The 18,681-nt window shown below is 54.8% G+C and overlaps 1 protein-coding gene across 1 annotated transcript in view; it reads left to right on the top strand.

Moving 5' to 3' along the window:
* The first annotated feature begins 5,401 nt into the window (after nt 1-5,401).
* WNT3 (Wnt family member 3) overlaps nt 5,402-18,681 on the top strand; it is a 53,140-nt gene continuing 39,860 nt past the window's right edge. The window contains exon 1 of the mRNA XM_005905953.3: nt 5,402-5,481. Coding sequence (XP_005906015.1) covers nt 5,402-5,481 — 80 coding nt within the window. The remainder of the gene's footprint in view (nt 5,482-18,681) is intronic.

Genomic DNA, 18,681 nt, shown 5'->3' on the forward strand with positions numbered 1-18,681 from the left:
CAACCCCTGATCTCAGCCCACCTGGAGCAGTACAGATGTCACCTGGGCAGGAGACAGGAGCCGAAACATAGGAGTGGGGTAGCTAGGGTGGGTGGGTAATTCTCGATGCCAGGATCTACTCAAGATGGGAACCCCAGAGGGCCATAAGGGTCTCAGACAACGGTCCCCTCATCTGGGGCCTCAGCCTCTGCCTCCTCCCTCGCTCCCCCAGCCAGTCATCAGCAATATATAGAAGGGGCTTGCTCTGTCCAGGATCCTGCTCTGAGTGTTGGGGCTTGGGAAGAATTTCATTTTAAAGTAGAGAATAGACAACATTAAGTGGGTAATTTGACAGACACATTCGACATGGAATATATGGAATATAAGGTCAATGTTTAGGGCTGTGTAGAAAAATAAGGTGGAATAAGAGGCCCAGAGGGACAAGATGGGGAGCAGCTAAGAACTTGGTGGAGGGGGGCGGCGGTCTCTGAAGAGGAGATGGTGAGGTAGGTCTCAAGTTGGGAGGTCAGACAAGATTTTCCTGGATAAATCTGTCCAGAGGAGGCTCCTGGGCGCCTGAGGAGCCGCTCAGCTGAGGCTGACAGGGGCAGAAGGAGCAATCCAAGACAGCTTCTGATTCCTTAGCCCCTAAGAGGAGAAGAAAGAAACCCAATATTTATTATTCACCATCCGCGGTCTGGCGTTCTGTCAGCACGGTTCTCATTTAACGCTGACAACTCCCTATGAGATACAAAGTATTACCCACCTGGATGGAAGAAAGGAGGCTCAGAGATGACAAGCAGCTGGCCAGGAGTGCCCCCCTCACCCCAATTTGCAGTAGCTCCCTCCCTTCTAAAGGACTTTGACCCCAAATCACTTTCCAAAATGCCCTTAGGGAACTAGAGAGGACTAAGACAGGAGGAACTACTGTGACAGGGAAAACCTCTTATGGTCCCACAGGTGGCACCTGTGATCTAGGGGTGCCAGTGGGTGGGCCAGGCCAGGAAGGACTCAGTGACATCACCCGGCTGTCTGCAGCCTCCCACACCTCGACATAAGGTTGAGGCAGCCACACGGCCACTGCCTGTTGGTGCCCAGGAGTGGAAGCCCGGGGCATCACACCGGCCAGTCTGCGTCCTGCTTCTTGGGGCGCGGCCTGCTCTCCCAAGGGAGCCGCCTGGGTGGGGAGGAGAGGGAAGCCTAAAGCCACGCACACCTGATCCCTAGCTAAGCTCGGGGATTGCGAAGTAGATTAAAGGCATTCACTCACGAGGATGCCTACTTAACTGGGATCCCCAAAGATCCGGGCTGCTCACCAACAAAGGTTTCGGCTTCCAGCCGGCGGGTGCACGCGCGGGGCGGGGCGGGGCGACCTTCCTCGGCCACAGACTTCCTGCCTTATTATCAGCACCGCCGCCAGGGGGCGCGCCGGGGCTGGGCGACAGAGACGCCCGCTTCCGTAGGCGTTTGTTACTCACCTATGTGCTTACCCAGTGCAGGCTTCCGGCGTTTCCAAGCGCGACTTCTATACTGGGCAGTTGAAAGAAATCTTGTTCGATTAAGTCCTGGACCCATCATCCACACTAGGAACCACCTGCCACCAGGTTGCCCTCTCCGGTTGTCTAGCTTTCCAGAGGCCTCCAAGGAGAACCTCGCTTGATACTGTTCTTTAGAGAGACTCCTGTAGCTCTTGGTGGTAAAGTTCAAAGCCCCTCGCCATCCCCGAGCTCCCTCCGGTACAGAGCCCCCACGCGCTCTCTTCGTGCGGTTCCCTGCAAGAGTCGCGAGGTTGCAGGCCATCGGCACTTGCTGCATCTCCCCCACGACCCCACCCCGCCCCGCCCCGCAGCGGCTTTGCCCTCTCTCCCTTCATCCTCCCCAGGCTGGTCCGGGATCCCGGCTCCTGGGCCCCAGCGGCCTTCGAGCATGTTCCCAGCACAAGTGAAGCAGAGAAGGCTGAATCGACGATGTCCTTCTCCCTCCCCGCGATAGACTGGTAGCCCCCAGCGGGCGGGCGTGCTTGCGGGCGGGCGGGGACCCGGCCCCCCTGTCCTTTGTCTCCGCCGTAGCTCCGCAGGGAGCCGGGTCGAGCGGGTGCTGAATACACACCGGCCGACGGCATGCCCCCGGGGAGCGCACGTCGAAGTGAACCTTGGGGCAGCCAGAGCGGTAGGGGTGGGACCGGGACGGGCAGTCACTCCCGACGTCCTCACACAACCCAGAGTGCTTCCCACGTGCCAGCCTTCAGCCCCTAGGCCGCTTTCAAGAGGCCACCTTACCACGCAGGCGGAGGCCTCGGGGTCCAACACGGACGCCTCCGCCGCTCCCACCCCCACCCCGTCCCGGCTGGCCTTGGAGTGAATTTAACCCTTTCCCTATCGAGTGCGGTTCGGGTGCCCAAGAGACAGCGGGTGTTTCCGTTTGTGACACGTGTCTCGGGGGTGCCCTCCCCCTCCCGGGCAGGGACCATTCCTGCGTTCCCACCGGCAGCGTTGGGCCGGCGGGAGGAAGGAAATTAAGCCTGTGTTGAAGGAAGGACACCTGGCAGGGGAGGGGAAAAGGCTCAGGAATCCCCTCTTCTGGGGAGCTTTCAAGTGGGGGGAAATCCCCACACAGCTTCCATCCTCCAGGGCGCCTGTGCTCCTCTAGCAGGTTCCCACACCGCCTCTCCAGGGCTCTCCTTCCTTCCTTCCTTGGGCTGTGAGGCCAGCGCAAGTCCAGGATTCCACCCTACCGCCCACTTGTGACCCTGTCTCAGCTTCCATCCTCTTCCCCAGGCTCACGCCCCAGGTCTCCCGGTGCTCCCGGGCTGCCTGGAGGAGGCATCAGGATACTTGTATCCCTTCAGGGAATGGCCAGGCTTGCCTGCTCGACCTGGGCTCTCTGGCTGGGCAAGTCAACCCCCACCCCACCCCTCCCACAGCCTTCGGGATCTCCTGCCCCCACCTCCCAGGCTGGCACCTATGGAATATTGGGACCCAGACATGACCCCAAAGAAGCTATCTAATCCTTCTTCCCCCTCACACCACCCCCCACACACCGTCCTGGCCACACTGTATCCACAGTGGTGTCTTGGTGGCCAGGGAAAGGCAGTCCTCCTCAGCTCTAATAAAGACGATTGGGGGGTTCCGGAGCCTCCCAAACTATCAGGCAGGATTGGAGTTCGAGCAGGCAGAAAAACCATCGGAGAGCTCCCCGTTGGGGAGGGCAGAGCTCCAGGTAGAACTTAGCAGGCCAGGAAGGGTGTGTGCAGAGGGCTCTCTGCCCTCTAGAGTCAGGGCCCTGAGGTTCCAAGGTCAGGGAAAATGGCAGATTCCCCACAACCCACTTTCCAGGTGAATCAGAAATCAGCCTGCCACGGAGCCATCTCTTAAGGTCCCCATCTCTGCAGTCTCCACCCCCATCCACTGTCCTGGGCAGGTTGGGGCTTTCTCTTCGCCTTTCTCACCCTTCCCCATATCTGCCTCTCCTTCCCCGTTTCTTCCCCTTCTTTCTCTTTGGGCTCCCTCTGTTAATCTCCCCTCGCTCTCGTCTCTCGTGCTCTTTGCTCTTTCTCTCTCAGGCCCTCACTGATGCGCTATTTTCACTACTCTGTCTTTCCCTATTCTCCCCTTTCCTCCCCTCCTCTCTTTCATCTCCAACCAGCACACCGCGCGCCCCCCAACCCTCCCCCCCCCGCCCCCGCCCTCTAGTCGAGCACCGGGCTAGGAACGCGCCAGAAGCCGTGACAAGCCCAGGCGGCTCTCCCGACCCTTGATGCCCCCGGGCCAGTTTTCCAAGCTCCCTGCACCCATCACAGCCTTGTGCACTGAGGGCTCTCAGGATGGGCAGGGGCAGTGGGTTCAAGCTATAGGCATGGGTGGCCCAGATCAAAGGCCAGGAATGCCTGGCCCCCTGGCACAGACTTCCTCCAGCCAAGCCCCCACCCGGTGGAGACTCTACCATTCCCGGCCTCCCAGCGCTGGGGTCAGCCTCCTGATGCAGTTCCAGGAGTCACTGTCCTCAACCCCTCTTATTGGCCTCACTGTCTTTGCCCCAGGCCCAGGGATGCTCCAGCCCTGCTCCTGCCCCAACCCAGAGTGCCTGTGGGGGCCTCGAGGGGCCTGGGAGCAGGGTTGGGGGGCAGGCATCCCAGTGATAGGGGTCAAGGGCCCCCAAATCTGGCTTCAATCTCAGCACCGCTCAAGGCAGACTTAATTCCTTGACTCTGGGGAAAGAGAGGAGAGAAAGAACCCAGGGAGGCCTTGGAAAGACTTTTCTTATGGCCAGGGGTGGGGTATTTAGATTCCTTTGGTGTGCATACAGGAAAGGGGGCATTATCACCAAGTCCCAGGTTGGAGCTGAGAGCCTCAAGCAGGAGAGGTGGGCAGGGCAGGGGGTCTCTTGGCAGCAAGGTCCCCTGAGGACCCCAGCGGCTTCCCTGGTGGGGCTACTGCGTTTCACGCGTGGTAAATGGTTCATCCAGAAGATTCAAAAGGGACTGCGGGTGTCCTTCTGACCTGAGCTTGAGGCCAGGCCTGAACCCCTCAAGGAGGAGAAAGTGACACGGCTCCGCGCGCAGGAAATGCAACTGGCCGCTGGTGTCAGTTGCAGGAAATGCAAAGGCAGCAGGAGGTCCCGATACCGATCTGATCCCTGACAAAAGACTCAAATGACACTCGGCTCGGTCCCCCGGCGCCGCCCGCAGCCAGACCTGCGAGCCTCCGTGGACCTTTCCGCTCGCCTCTTGAAGACTCTGGAAGCCACCTCCCGCGGCCGGGTCGAGGGGCCCGGCCCGCTCGCGGGCTTGGGAGGCTGGGAGGGGTAGCATTTCCCAACCCCCTCTGAGACCCTTGGATCCTGTCCTGCCCGAGCGAAGCTTCTGGAAACATCCTTGTGCTTTCTACTCTCGATTCCTCACGGGCCCAAGTCCCAAGAGGTCACGGTCTCCGGAGAGAAAAGGAGCCACCCGTCAATATCCACGCCAACCCGGCTCCACGTCAACACCCAGTCACAGCCCCGGCTCCCTAAACCTGGCTGGCGGGGGGCCGCGGCGGTTCCGGGCCAGCGGAGGGTCCGTAGGTGCCGTGTCCCCCCTCAAGTTCCCACTGGGTCCGGGGCGCGGGCTTTGCCCAAGTTTGCTGGGCGATGCCCTTCCCCGAGCCAGACTCGTGGGCCGGGCGGGAGGGGCGCGTGATTGACAGGCTGAACTACAGACTCATCTCTTACCTTAGGCCGCGGGCTCTGATTGGCTGCTCGCTGACATCCTCAAACCCGGCTGCTCCGCGCTGGGCTCTGGAAGGGGGCAGCTGCGGGTGGAGGTGCGCTTCTGACAAGCCCGAAAGTCATTTCCAATCTCAAGTGGACTTTGTTCCAACTACTGGGGGGCGTCGCTCCCCCTCTTCATGGTCGCGGGCAAACTTCCTCCTCGGCGCCGCTTCTAATGGAGCCCCACCTGCTCCGGCTGCTCCTCGGCCTCCTGCTCTGTGGCACCAGGGTCCTCGCCGGCTACCCAATTTGGTGGTAAGACTCGCCTCTTATCTGCCCGCGGCCCGATTTCTCCACGGAGCCCCAGGGAGGTGTGTGTGTGGTGGGGGGGCGCCAGCCGGGGGTGGGCTGCGGCAGGGCTGGGGCTCCTTTCTTCTTACCTCCCTCCAGCTCCCCACTCGCCCACCGCCCCCCACCCCGGATTTTCTGCTGGTGTCGCCTTTAGAATCCAACTCCTGGCTTCTCTGATAAGCACCATTTTCCTTGCTAGTCGCTGCAGAGGCTTGAGGACTTTCCCCATCTCAGAAGGTCTCTTATTCTTAGATCCTAACCCTGAACCCGTCCCAATCTGGGGGCCCCCTGAAGACCCTCCATTTGCTTGCAGTTGGGTTTCTGGAAATCCAGAGAGGTCCCTGGGGCGCAGCCACTCCTCTTCTCCATTTTGGGGTCTTCATGGGCAAAATCATCCTGTTCCTTCGTTGCCACCCCCATCTCCTCCGGCGCCTCCATCAAGAGATTTCCCCACAATAACCCCCTCTGTGCCTTCATATTTTAGACCCCAATGGCTTCAGGGATCCCTGGGGCAGGGTAATGGTGGGGGGTGGATTTCATCAGATTCTCCCCACTCTGCTCTAGATTAATCTTGAGCCTCAGAAGTGAATATGGTATGTGCTGATCCGAGATGCCATTGAATTCGGATTTAATTCATTTCTTGCTTGTCCATCCTGGCAAAAGCAGGGCTCCTTGAAAATGTAGTTGTTTGGGAGGGGTGTGGGTTTGTTCTTTGACCAAAAACCCAATTCTCCATGTCAAATTCGTTCCTTTTGGAAAAACCAAGGACCGAAGAGAAAGGGAGAGAGGGAGAGGAGGATTCAGTCCTTGAGAAATGCGGATACAAAAGACATTTTTAGTAAATAAGGCTGGGAAACCAGGCGCGGTGTTTTGGGGTGGGGGTTGTGCCTGTATGGGGGAACTGGCCATGGAATAAACAGCCCCTTGGGAGCCCCAGTTCCAGGGAGTCCCCTTGTTTTCCAAGCGGCCTCATTGCTACCCGGCAGGTCCCAGAGGCCAGAGGGGAAAGACACACTGAAACCAGCTCTCTAAATTACACCCCGCCTCTCCTCAGTCTCCAGCCCCCTGCATTCCGGAAAACTTTAATTAAAGAATCTTCCCCTCCTGGATGTAGGAGAGCCTCGGCCCGGGGGTTGGGGGGGTGGGGTGGGGTGGAAGGTGAGGAGGAAGAATTTGGGATCTGTGAGTGAGCAGAGGGTCTGTGGCCCCAGGATGAAAGTCAGAGAGGCGTGCTACCTGCATGTCCCCTTTTCCCTTCTTAACCACCCCGTGCCCAGCCTGGGATAGGAAGAGCAGAGCCAGGAGATTTGGGGTCACACCCTGAGCCTGTCTCCAGCTGTTTGGGGTGGCAGCATTTGTGTCTGGGTGTTCGGGAGGGCAGGATGGGAGTAGGAGCAGGGCATGGGCCAAGGGGCTTCATAGAGAGGGTGCTGAGAGTTGCTCCCAGGACAGACACCCAAGGGGAAATCTTTCTTCTGCCTAGCCATTTCTTCCCATCTTGGTGGGCTGGCCCGAGGCCTCCTGAACATAAAGAAGTCCCCAGGGTGGCGGGGGCAGCCAGGAATTCCGGGTTGGGGGCTTTGCTGGTTGACGGGAATGCTGCTGCAGAAAACAGTCCTGCCTCACTGGCCCTTCCTGACCCTTTTCCCATCCTCTGGGAAGGGGATGCTGTTCTCTGCTTTCCCAGGGACCTCGGGGTGGGTGGGGAAGGTGGAAAGAGAAGGCTTGGAGACTGATAGGCTGTAAGAACCAAGGGGGAAAGACCGTGTTCCCCTCTCCTATGAGCTGGACAAGAGCACTTTTTGGGGGCAGTGCTGGTAGGGAGGGGTGGGGGGTCTGCTGTGTAGTGGTGTATTGGGGATCATTCAGATAGGGACCACCCAATAGGAAGATGCTGGAAAAACCTAGAAAGCCAGGACATTGGCCCTAATATAATTGCTGGACACATGGCTTATTTGGGGTTGGGGATGGGGACAGAGATGTTGCTTTGTCTGGGCAGAGAGGTGTATGTGTGTTCAGGTCTAAGACCCTAAGGAGTGTCATCTGTATACTAGCGTCCCTCCGTTTGAAGGAGCATCCGTGCCTGCAGATGGGAGACTGTGGATGTGAACTTGTGTGAAATGTGCCTGGGGGAATCCATAGCCCAGGGTGTATTATGTCTTTGCATACAAGTGTTGGCAAGCGGCTGATTCTGTGAAGTGTGTGTGTGACAGAGAAAGTCTAGAAGTATCTGTGCCCATGTAGAGGTCAGCACCCATGTCTGCTGATGACACTGCATGACTGTATTCATGACTGGGCATGTGAGTGTTGTGTGTGTGTGTGTGTGTGTGTGCGTGTGCATGTGTGCACATGCCTTCATGACCGTATAAGGGGAAAGCTCCCCATATGTCTTTGTGCATGGATATCAGTGCTCATGGCCATGACCTGATTGTGAGTATGAGTGTGAGGGCTGTGTCCGGGTCTGCCTGTGACCCCGTCCTCAGGTGGCAGTGACCATGGTTGGGCCCGTGGCTATGGATAGGTTTGCAGGGGTATGACCTGTAAGTGGCTGTGGATATGTTTGCAGTCATATGACCTGTAAGTGTGAATGACATTCTAAGCTTGGGGGCTTGGTGGGCATCCATGGTCCTGCAGGGATAGTCCTGCAGGAGACGAGGGTTTAGAGAGGAAGCTGAAAGGGTCTCAGGGACTTGGGATCTGGGGCTGGGCAGCATGGGCAAGGGGAGGTGCAGAGCCTTGCTTGGCACAAGCTCATCCTGTCTGCCCGAGGACTATGTCACCAGCCCTCCCTTCTTACGCCGTTTGTCTTTGGTCTTGGAGCTAGGGCAGAGCGTGTTATGTTCTCAGGGCCGGAGCAGGGGGCCGAGGCTGCGACAGGGACAGTAGAGTAGACAGGCCTCAGATTCCTGTTTCTACTCTGCCCCCAGGGCAGCCAGATTCCAGTTCTCTAGCCCATCACAGCCTGCCCTCTTCGGCCCACCCAGCTCACACATTCCCTAGGAGGGACTTTAAAGGGAAACTGTTCAGCTGGGATTTCTGTCTGTGCCACCCATCAAGGAGAGCACCCCACCCGCAGTGTTCCTCACCGTTCAGGCCCAAGCCTCCAGAAGGTAGACCAGAAGGCCAAGAGACAAGGAGGGTCATCAGATAGAGGTTCATGAAAGGAAAAGATGTTCCAGGGCCTTGCAGCCAGGTAGTGGAAGAGTTGGGACAGGAAGAAGTGGCAGCGGCACTGATTTCTATAATTCTTCTTGTCAGTCCCAGTTAGCGCCTGGTGGAGGAACTTGTCTTTCTTCTCCTTCTTGGGGGAAAAAAATGAACAGTCTTATTAGAGCCCAGCCTAGTGCCTGCTGCATTCCAGAGGCGGACGCCCTGATGGAAGGGGCCTGTGCTGGGGGTCAGGAGCCACCTCTGTGGGACACAACCCTCTGGGCCTCTGTTTCCTAACGCAGGAATCACTAGCCTACCTCTGCTTCTCAGCTTGGGTGAAAATGCTCAGCAGAAGTCGAGGGCAGAGATAGGGAAAATAAGAACAGCTGAGCTCTCTCCACCATCCTGGGAGCCATTTCCCCTTTCGAGCACTTGCCCTAAGCCCTACCTCAGTTTCCCCATCTGTCAGATGTGCTGCTGCCTCCCCCACCCACTCCCACCTCCAACTGCCTTTCAGAGGCTTGTGAACATGTTCAGTCAAACCCTGTGGGGGTCAGTGGGCGGGGCTCAGAGAGGCACCTGGAGACTGCGGGGGAGGAAGGCCCCCGGGCCAGGTGTTAACACTTGTAACAGGCAGGAATTACAGCTGGCTGGGGCTGGGGCTGGCGAGGAGCTGAGCTGGCTGGAGGCTGTTGATCCCACAGACAGACAGACAGACAGACAGATGGGCAGATACCAGATCGGATGGCCAGGCTGTAACCGGGTGGTCTCCCTTCCAGGGCAGGCCTTACCCTCGGGGGAGGTAGTGGGAAATTAATCCGGGTCTCTTGGAAGTGAGTTCACCACCCTCCTGCCCACCCCACCCCCATTGTGGGCGGAGCCTGCTGTCCAAGGGGAGCAAAAGTGGTTGTTGATCTGTTTGTCTTCTGATGGGACCACATTTTGCTTGAAAAAATAAAGAAAAAAGGCCAACAACCATTGAAACGGCAACAAGAGCAAAACCCATGTCAAATATTATTATAATGCTGGAGTAGGAAATGGCAACCCACCACAGGATTCTCGCCTGGAAAATTCCACGGACAGAGGAGACTGGTGGGCTTCAGTCCATGGGGTTGCAAAGGTCGGCCACGACTGAGCACTGCATTGCACAAACAGGAGAATGGAGCTGAGTTATGTTCTCCGAAGAACCTTTTTTAATATATGGCGAGAAGGCATGGGGAAGCGGGTAGCAGTCAGGGAAAGTTCTCCCAGAATTTCAGAGTATTTTGTCAACATCTGTGGGGCCAAGAGGTGAGTGATGGGTGCATCTGGGCCCTGAGCATCACCCTCACCCCAGGTAATCTGAGGACCTGTCATCTGGGAAGGATCTGGAACACTTGCCTGGTGGGAAGAACTTTGGATGGAGGTCAAAAGAGGCAGGAGCTGGACTGGGGTGCCAAGTTCTCTAGCGGGTATGCTCCCTCCCTCCCTGCAGCTTTCCCAGTGGCGAACTCAGCTAGAATCTGCCGCCACTCACACTGTCTGGCTTTGGGGTGCCTGCTCAATCGCTGGTTCAGAAACTGAGGTGAATAACGAGGGCTCTAGGTAGAAATCCCCAAAGAACAGGCTCAGCCAAGCAAGCATCTCCCATCCTGCCCACTACAGAACTTAATGCTAATAAACATGGTGGTGCTCGGGCAGAGGTATGATCGAGATGTTATGGATGTGAGGCAGGGGAAGGGGTCTCTGACCTGGAAGTTCTCTCTAGACTCTGAATAGATCTCTCCTGAGTCTGGGCAGGAGACAAGGAGCCTGGGGTTGGGGCAGGAGAGGCAGCTCTTCTCAGAGGAGGATATAGCTAACAGATCCTTCCAGGGAGCGTGAGGGAAAAGGAAGACTTTTCTGGTCTCAGAATGTGGTCAGCCCAGAGATTGAGGGGCATCTGGCCTTCTAGCCTTTTCCACTCATCCTGCCATGAGCCACAGAATACTTGTAAAGCCACCAGGAGGGAAAGGACATTCTCTACTCCCTATTCCTAATTAGGGAAGCAGGTGAGCCTAACCCCTTCCTCAAAGCTTAGTACCACCCTGATGCTACACCTACGTATTCACATTACTGTGTGTCTGGAAGTGAGCAGAGCTTGAGTGCACAGACTGAGTCTGAGGACGGAGTTTACCACTGACAGGCTGTGTGACCTAGGATGGGTCCCTTTCCTTCTCTGTGTCTCCCTCTAGGCTTCATTTTTCTTAGGCAGCCGGAGGGACCTCTTCTGCCTCCTGGAGTCTGCAGGGCTGTGACAGGGACGTGATTCACGGCTGTGAAGCAGGGAGCTCCAGGTGGCCCCAAGGCACTCCCCAGAGAGCCTGCCTCCCTCACCCCTCCAGGCCACCCGTGCAGACAAAGCCTCCCGTAGGCAGCCCCTTCTGACCTAACTCCCAAAGCTGCCTAGTCCACCTGCTTACACCTCCAAACCTCATTTTCCCCGAACACTCACATTCCTCTTGGAGCCCGACTGCCTGCATTCACATTCCTGTAGTAGTGGGTAACCTGCAGCAAGTTCATCTCTCTGAGCCTCAGTTTCCCCATCTGTAAAATGAGAACAGTGACTGTTTCTACCTCATAGGGTTGTTGTGAAGATTGAATAAGTGAACACAGGTAAAGCTTTCTGAATAATGCCTAGCATACTGGAAGTATTATATACATGTTAGTTTTATCCCTATCTGCAAGCTATTTTGATTCAAGTTCTAGATCGAAACTTGCCTCTCCCAAGAAGTTTTCCCAGGTTGACTCTACCTGTGTGTGTATTTGTGTGTTACTCACTCATTCATGTCCAACTCTTTGCGACCCCATGGACTGCAGCCCACCAGGCTCCTCTGTCCCTGGAATTCTTCAGGCAAGAATACTGGAGTGGGTTGCCATTCCCTTCTCCAGGGGATCTTCCCAACCCAGGGATCGAACCCGGGTCTCCCCCATTGCCAGCAGATTCTTTACCATCTGAGCCAGTTTTCTCCTTATCCTCAGAGCCAACTTGCCCCTTTAACTTGGTACTGGAGACCAGGAGCCTGAGGCTCTATACTTAACCTGAGGAAGCTAGGCTAGGCTAACCTAGGCTCTGCTGTTTGCCTGCCCAGGAAAGAGGGGGCGGAGAGGGCAGTGTGTTCTCCCCTAATCCTCCTCCTCCCGTCCCACAGTTTGCTGGACTCCTAAGCCACTGCCACTTCCAGCTGCGACTGGAGCCACCTTGGGCTGGACCAGGGAGGGGTGGGAGAGGCAGGTTCCCGGGCTGGTGAGGGTGGGTGGGGGGGAGTGGCAATGGGGCTGCCTGGAGCAGCCTGAGGAGAAGTTACTCCTCCAGGAGCTGAGAGATGATTCAGAAGGTGATTTATAGACGGAAGGCAGAAAGCTTGGCTCCTGGCAGAGGCCTGCTGCTTAATTACATTCTTTGGGGGGTGGAGGTACGAGGGGGGCAGCAGCAGGGGAGCACCTCCCACCCCCTCCCCCTCCAGGTCTTGTCCCTGGAGCCGCCCCAACTCCAGGCCAGTCCCTGTGGCTCCTGTTGCTGGAGAGGGAATTCCCTGTTCTCAGTGGGAGACTAGGACAGGGAGCAGGAAGAGTTCTGAGAGAGAGGGGGTGGAGGAAAAGGGAAGAGTCCTATCTCCTGGGACTCCTGCAGGGGGGTCTGGGATGCAGAGGGGGCTGGGAAGCGTGACTGCCTTGGGAAGATCACTTGGTCTCCTCTCAGCTCCTGGGCAGCCAAATATAGCTAACCCACCTGAGCAGAGGGTTTCTAGAGTCTTCCTGAGGCCATAACCCCATACTTTCCCTCCAGGGGTCTATCCTATGGCTGCTTCTGGGTTCTTCCTTCACCTTGACTCCTTTTTGTTGCTTGACTTTCAGTGGGCCGTGGGCTGGGAAGCTGGGGACCTGCCTCTGTACTCAGAGGTCGAGACCCACTTCTTTGGTATCAGGCAACCTGTGGTACGTGGCACAGCGGTTGCCTTAGATCCAGAAGGTTCTCCAGGCCGGGTTAGCCTTGCGTTGGAGGGAGAGACACTTTCCTCTCCTCACATTAAACTGATACCTTAGGGAGTCACTACAATTCAACTTGTTGTTGTTGTTCAGTCGCTCAGTCGTGTCCGACTCTTTGCGACCCCATGGGCCACAGCACGCCAGGCTTCCCTGTCCTTCACTCACCCTGTCCTTTGCTCAAATAGTTCAACTGCTAAAGTTAAAATCTCTTCGGTGCTGTAGACAAGCAGCCTCTCGTTCGGTCGGTTACTGGCGGTGGTGACGTCTGGATTCTTTCTATGAACGCTGATCCATGCAGCACAGTCTGCGACATCTCTCCACTACTTCTTAATTCCCATGCAGCCTTCTTCACAGCTTTGAAACCCCAAACTCCGCCTCTCGTTTTTGAGGCTAGCAAGGTGTATCGGGGGCAGAGGGTAGGGGAGCGCAGGCTGATGGACTCTGTTTATCTGTTTGCAGCTTGGCATGCACAGCCGGGAGGAGTTGGCAGGGGTCAGCATGGGGACACTAGACAGCTCTCTGGTTCCCCCTGAGGCGGACCTTCTCAAAATGGCCTCATTATGTGTGTGGAGTAAATTCCAGCGATGTCAGGCTCACCCATACATCTAGGGGAAGTATGTTGGGAGACAAGATGGGGCAGTGTGGGCTGGTGGGAGGTTTCTGAGCAGGGAGTTAGGGGACCTGAGACCTGGTTCTGCCACTGGTTGCGGTGTGACATTATGCAAATCCCTCCGCTGTTCTGGGCCCCAGCTGGACATGCTGCTGGCCTTGGACTGCTAGCTATTTGGACTATCCGTATCTGGTTGGGCGGGTGGTGTCATTGAGAGGTGACCTCAGGGCAGGGTGGGAAGTGTTGAGCACAAAACTTTACACTCAACAGCTGTGAGATCACGCATGAGTCTCTAACCTCCCCCAGGCCTCGGTTTTCTCATCTGCAAAATGGGCAATGCTAAGGAAGCCATTTGCCCTGCCCACCTGCAGGGCTGTTAAGAGCTTCAGAAGGAAGGATTTTTACAAAAGTCCTTGAGAAGCATCAAATTCTTTCCAGAAAACCTCTCTATCATTGCTAGTCCTACCAGAGAAGAGGAGTAAGATACAGTCCCTGGTCAAAGAGGGCTGATGATGGACCCTCCAGGAGTCTCTGAGCCTTTGAGCTTAGAGATTTGGTATTTCCAGCAGAGGAGGAAGGAATGGAACCCAGACAGGGGGGTTCTCAGCCCCTTCTTGCGGTGGTCTTACGGTTCAGTAGGAAGCACCGAGGGGAGGGGGCAGAGGTCGGAGGTCAAGTGACCACAGAGCATGCCCAGGTTCACCTGAACTAGTGCAGACATTGCAGACCTGACCTGAGCTCAGCCAGGCATGGGATTCCTCAGCAGGGACACGGTGATGGAAGGTGGGAGGCGAGGCGAGGAGTGGGGAGGGTAAAGGGCCAGGAGGCAGAGGGCTCTTCTGAGGCCTGTGGCCATCAGGAAATCCTTGTCACCTGGATGGAGACTAGCACACTGGGAGACAATTCACTCCAGCTAGGCTGGAAAAACAGGAAGGACTGTGTGTGTGTGTGTGTGTGTGTGTGTGTATGACCATGTGTGTGTGACCGTGTGTGTGTGTGTGTGTGTGTGTGTGTGTGTGGAGGGGGATGGGAGCAACAGGACCAAGCGCCCTGCCCCTGGGCACAGAGTCCCACTTATCTGTCAGAGCCAGCTGGGCCAGCGAGGAAAGCCAATCTCCACGCAGGGCCCATTAGGAATGCAAATAGGGACTATGGCGGCAGGAGTGAGCCAGCCTCTCACATCCTGTCCAGCTTCTCACCACGTATCTTCCTAACCTGGCTGTCTTTCTTTATTTCTTTGGCTGCACCACGCAACACATGAAATCCAGGTTCCCCGACCAGGGATCAAACCTGTGTCCTCTGCATAGGAAGGTGGATTCTTAATCACGGACCACGAGGGAAGTCCCCCTAACCTGGCTTTCTGAGGCTGTCTCTCCCCTGCTCTAAAACCTCCCATGTCTCCGCACTTCTGTGGGCACAAAGGCACCACCACATCAGGTGTACCTTTCATAAGTCCCCAGGAGTCCCTCTGTGCATGTTCATGGAAACACTTTGCTATCTCCTCTCTCCTCTCACGCAGCTGCTCAAATTCCATTTTGCCTTTGAGTGTGCGCTTGCTAAGTTAATTTATTCATGTCTGACTCTTTGCAACCCCCATGGACTATAGCGCGTCAGGCTCCACTGTCCATTAGATTCTCCAGGCAAGAATACCAGAGTGGGTTGCCGGTTCCTTCACCAGGGGATATTCCCGGCCCAGGGATCGAACCTGCATCTCCTACATTGGCAGGCAGGTTCTTTACCACTAGCGCCTTTGAGACCCAGATCAAAATCCTCTCTCTCTGAGTCTGAGATTCCAGATCTACTGTCCAACAAGCAGAGAATATGTCATCCCTCCCTTCTCTTCCCATCGACTCCCCAGGACAGCTACGCCCTATATTCCCAGCGCCCTTTCTCATGGGCCATGGGCATCTTCTACACTACACATGTGTTATTCTAGACTACACATGTGTTATTATTTATTTATTTGGATGCGCTAGGTCTTATTTGTAGCATGCGGGATCGTTAGTTGCAGCATGCGAACTCTTAGTTGTGGCATGTGGGTTCTAGTTCCCCGACCAGGGATTGAACCCAGGCCCCCTGCATTGGGAGCTCACAGTCTTAGCCACTAGACCACCAGAGAAGTCTCACACATGAGTTCTCGTCACCTGGTGCCTGCCTCCCCCAGTGCCAAGCATATGATGGGGGTCAGTAAACAAAAACATAACTCCATGCTATGTATAACACACTGGGTAAAGGCAAGTGGGCAACAGAGGTTCCTAAGAGTGCCAGTTGTACATGTGAATCACGACAGTGTCATGAGCAGACCTAAGGAGCAGAATGAATTAAAACCTCATCCCTGGGTGTGACCCATGGCTCTGGGCACATTGTTCTGCTGACTTTGAAAGGTAGCCGAACCTGGGTCCTGTCGCTCACTTAGGCCCCAAGTGGCTAACAGCTCCGAGGTTCAAAGCACACCCAAGAGGATGCAGCCCCTCATCTGAGTGGGCTGCCATCCCAGGGGCTGATGTGAGCCTCATCTCCATGGTCTCAGTTCCCAGAGAATTTTTTCCATCCTGACTCCATTTGCAAATAATTCCTATTACTGTTTTATTTCTCCTCAACAGGTCATACGATGCTTACGTGTCTGAGTCTTAGTTTAAAAATCTCATTTGGCGTGACTTGTTTCCCCATCAAGGACCACGTCAGTATGTTTGGTAATGCTGTGTATGTGCCGGTGTCTGTATACACATCATGAGTTAGAATGAAACTGTCCATTTTATAGATGAGGACTCAGGTCTTAAAGCCTGGGCTCTGAACTCAGCTCTGTTGGGGCCAGAGCTTTTCCCTCCCACTGCCATCCAGATGCAGAAGTGGAGTTCTGCATTTGCTACATGGACCAAGAGTTTACTTATTCGTATTCTAGCTTGGTCCTCAAAGGATGACTTTCAGTCAAGATTACATTTGACCTTCAGCTTGAAAGCTGCTGCCTTGGGTTTGTTAATACTATTTCCGAACCTCTGGGAGTTTTCTTTTTTATTTTACTTATTTTTGGCTGCACTGGGTCTTCGTTGTTGAGTCTGGGCTCTCTCTAGTTGTAGCGAGCGGGGGCTACTCTCTAATTGTGGTGCATGGGCTTCTTATTGAGGTGGCCTCTCTGGCGGTTCACGGGCTTAGTTGCCTGAGGCACTTGGGATATTCCCGGACCAGGGATGGAACCCATGTGCCCTGCATTAGCAGGCGGATTCTTAACTACTGGACCACCAGGGAAGTCCCTGGGAGGTTTCTTATTTGGGCATTTGTGCCAGCCACTGGCAAGCTTTCTACATGTACGAAGCTGGCAGTAGTGGCTCTGTGACCATTTCGGTACGGGTGGAGGGAGGTGGCCTCGGGCAAGTCACTGCTTCCTGGGCCTCTGTTTTCTCACCTATTAAACTGGAAGGAGGTAGAGTCATGGCCTCTCACCTCTCACATTACTTTCAGCAGTAAAAGTTCTCATTCTTTTTAATCCCTTATGCTCCTTTGCATCCAATCCCATCACACATACTAGAAAACAATCAGAATCTTCTCTTTCCCAAACCAATCCTTATGTTCATGTTTCTGATACAGATGATTTTTTACTTGACTTTTACAATTCAGTATTCACCGAGATTTCTCCCTGAGGAACTAGTGTGATTTCTCCTTGTTGTTAAAGTATGTTTCCCTTTAAGTCCTGACTGTCAGAAAACTCAAACATGAACTCAATCCTTGCACCTGCATTGACCTCTATTTGTTGTCATCTTCACCTTGATCCTGATTTTCTCTTTTCATTTTGTTATTCAATCCATGTGTTCTGTGTTACCAGCTCCTTGAGGGCAGGCTCTGTCTCCCACATCACAGCCTTCTCTATGCTGGGAAAGTTCATAGTAGATACTCAATAAATATTTGTTGTTGTTAGAATGAATATTTGCTGTCAGGCAATTCAAATCCTTCTGGAGGGACTTCCCTGGCAGTCCAGTGGTTAGGGCTCCATGTTTCCCCTACAGTAGGCACGGGTTCAGTGCTTGGTTGAAGGGAACTAAGATTCTCCATGCCAAAAACAAAAACAAACGAACAAATCCTTCTGGAAAGAGGTAGATCAGATCAGATCAGTCGCTCAGTCGTGTCCGACTCTTTGCGACCCCATGAATCACAGCACGCCAGGCCTCCCTGTCCATCACCAACTCCCGGAGTTCACCCAGACTCATGTCCATCGAGTCAGTGATGCCATCCAGCCATCTCATCCTCTGTCGTCCCCTTCTCCTCCTGCCCCCAATCCCTCCCAGCATCAGAGTCTTTTCCAATGAGTCAACTCTTCGCATGAGCTGGCCAAAGTACTGGAGTTTCAGCTTTAGCATCATTCCTTCCAAAGAAATCCCAGGGCTGATCTCCTTCAGAATGGACTGGTTGGATCTCCTTGCAGTCCAAGGGACTCTCAAGAGTCTTCTCCAACACCACGGTTCAAAAGCATCAATTCTTCGGAAAGAGGTAAGGCATACATAAATTTTAAAAATCTTTCTATATCATGGAGTTGGCCCTGACCAGATATTAATAGTTTTGGATTGCAAGAATTCTGATTAGTTTCTGTTTCTTTATCTTCAGAATTTCCCCTCAAGTCTACAAAAGCCTTGTCTTTGGGGAAGTCACCATCTATTCATAAGATCTACTTCATTCTAAACTTGAAGTTGGTACATATTTTTTCTCTTTGGAAGCTCTTGTTTCTGGCCAACGATTGTGCTTTCCCATTCCCTGGCTCCTTTCACACCTGGTTTCTCCCAGCTTCCCTTTCCTTCAAGCCAGCCAGTGCTACTGTGGCCATTCTGCAGGTGGCGGGGTGCCCTGGTAGCATCCTCCCTGCCTCTCCGGATGGCTTGCTTCCAACCCCCACCCCCAGCCATCGCGAGAACCGCTGTCACTGTGGGCACAGGTGGGAAGGAAGAAGGAGGCTGGCCGAATGAACATCACGCATGACAAACACCAGATCCCTTGCTGCCAGCCAGGCCCTTCCCAATAGCAAAGCCCTAGAGGGGCACTGGCTTGACCTGGGAAATGCCAAGCCCTCATCCAAAGGATGGAACCTCAAGGAGGGACAGAGAGAGAATGGCTGGTGAGGGATGCCAAGCTGGCCTCACCCACCCGCCAAGAAGGTGTTTTCTCGGCCTCTCACCTCCTCTCTGCTTCTGCATCTCTAGAGACCACCCTCCTCAGCCCCTGGACTTCAGGAAGGAGAATGTGTAAGCATAGGCGTGGTGGTCCTTTATCTTAACTGAAGCTTCTGCAGGAGAAATTCTGGAGCCTTCCTCAGATATCAGTAAGGATGGAGTCTAAGACCTTGACACTGTCCTTGAAGCTAAAAGAGCCCCATGAGATTAGCATCTTCACCTCCACTTAAAAATTTTTTA

Source organism: Bos mutus, chromosome 19 (assembly GCF_027580195.1).
Source record: "Bos mutus isolate GX-2022 chromosome 19, NWIPB_WYAK_1.1, whole genome shotgun sequence".
Lineage (NCBI taxonomy): Eukaryota > Metazoa > Chordata > Mammalia > Artiodactyla > Bovidae > Bos > Bos mutus.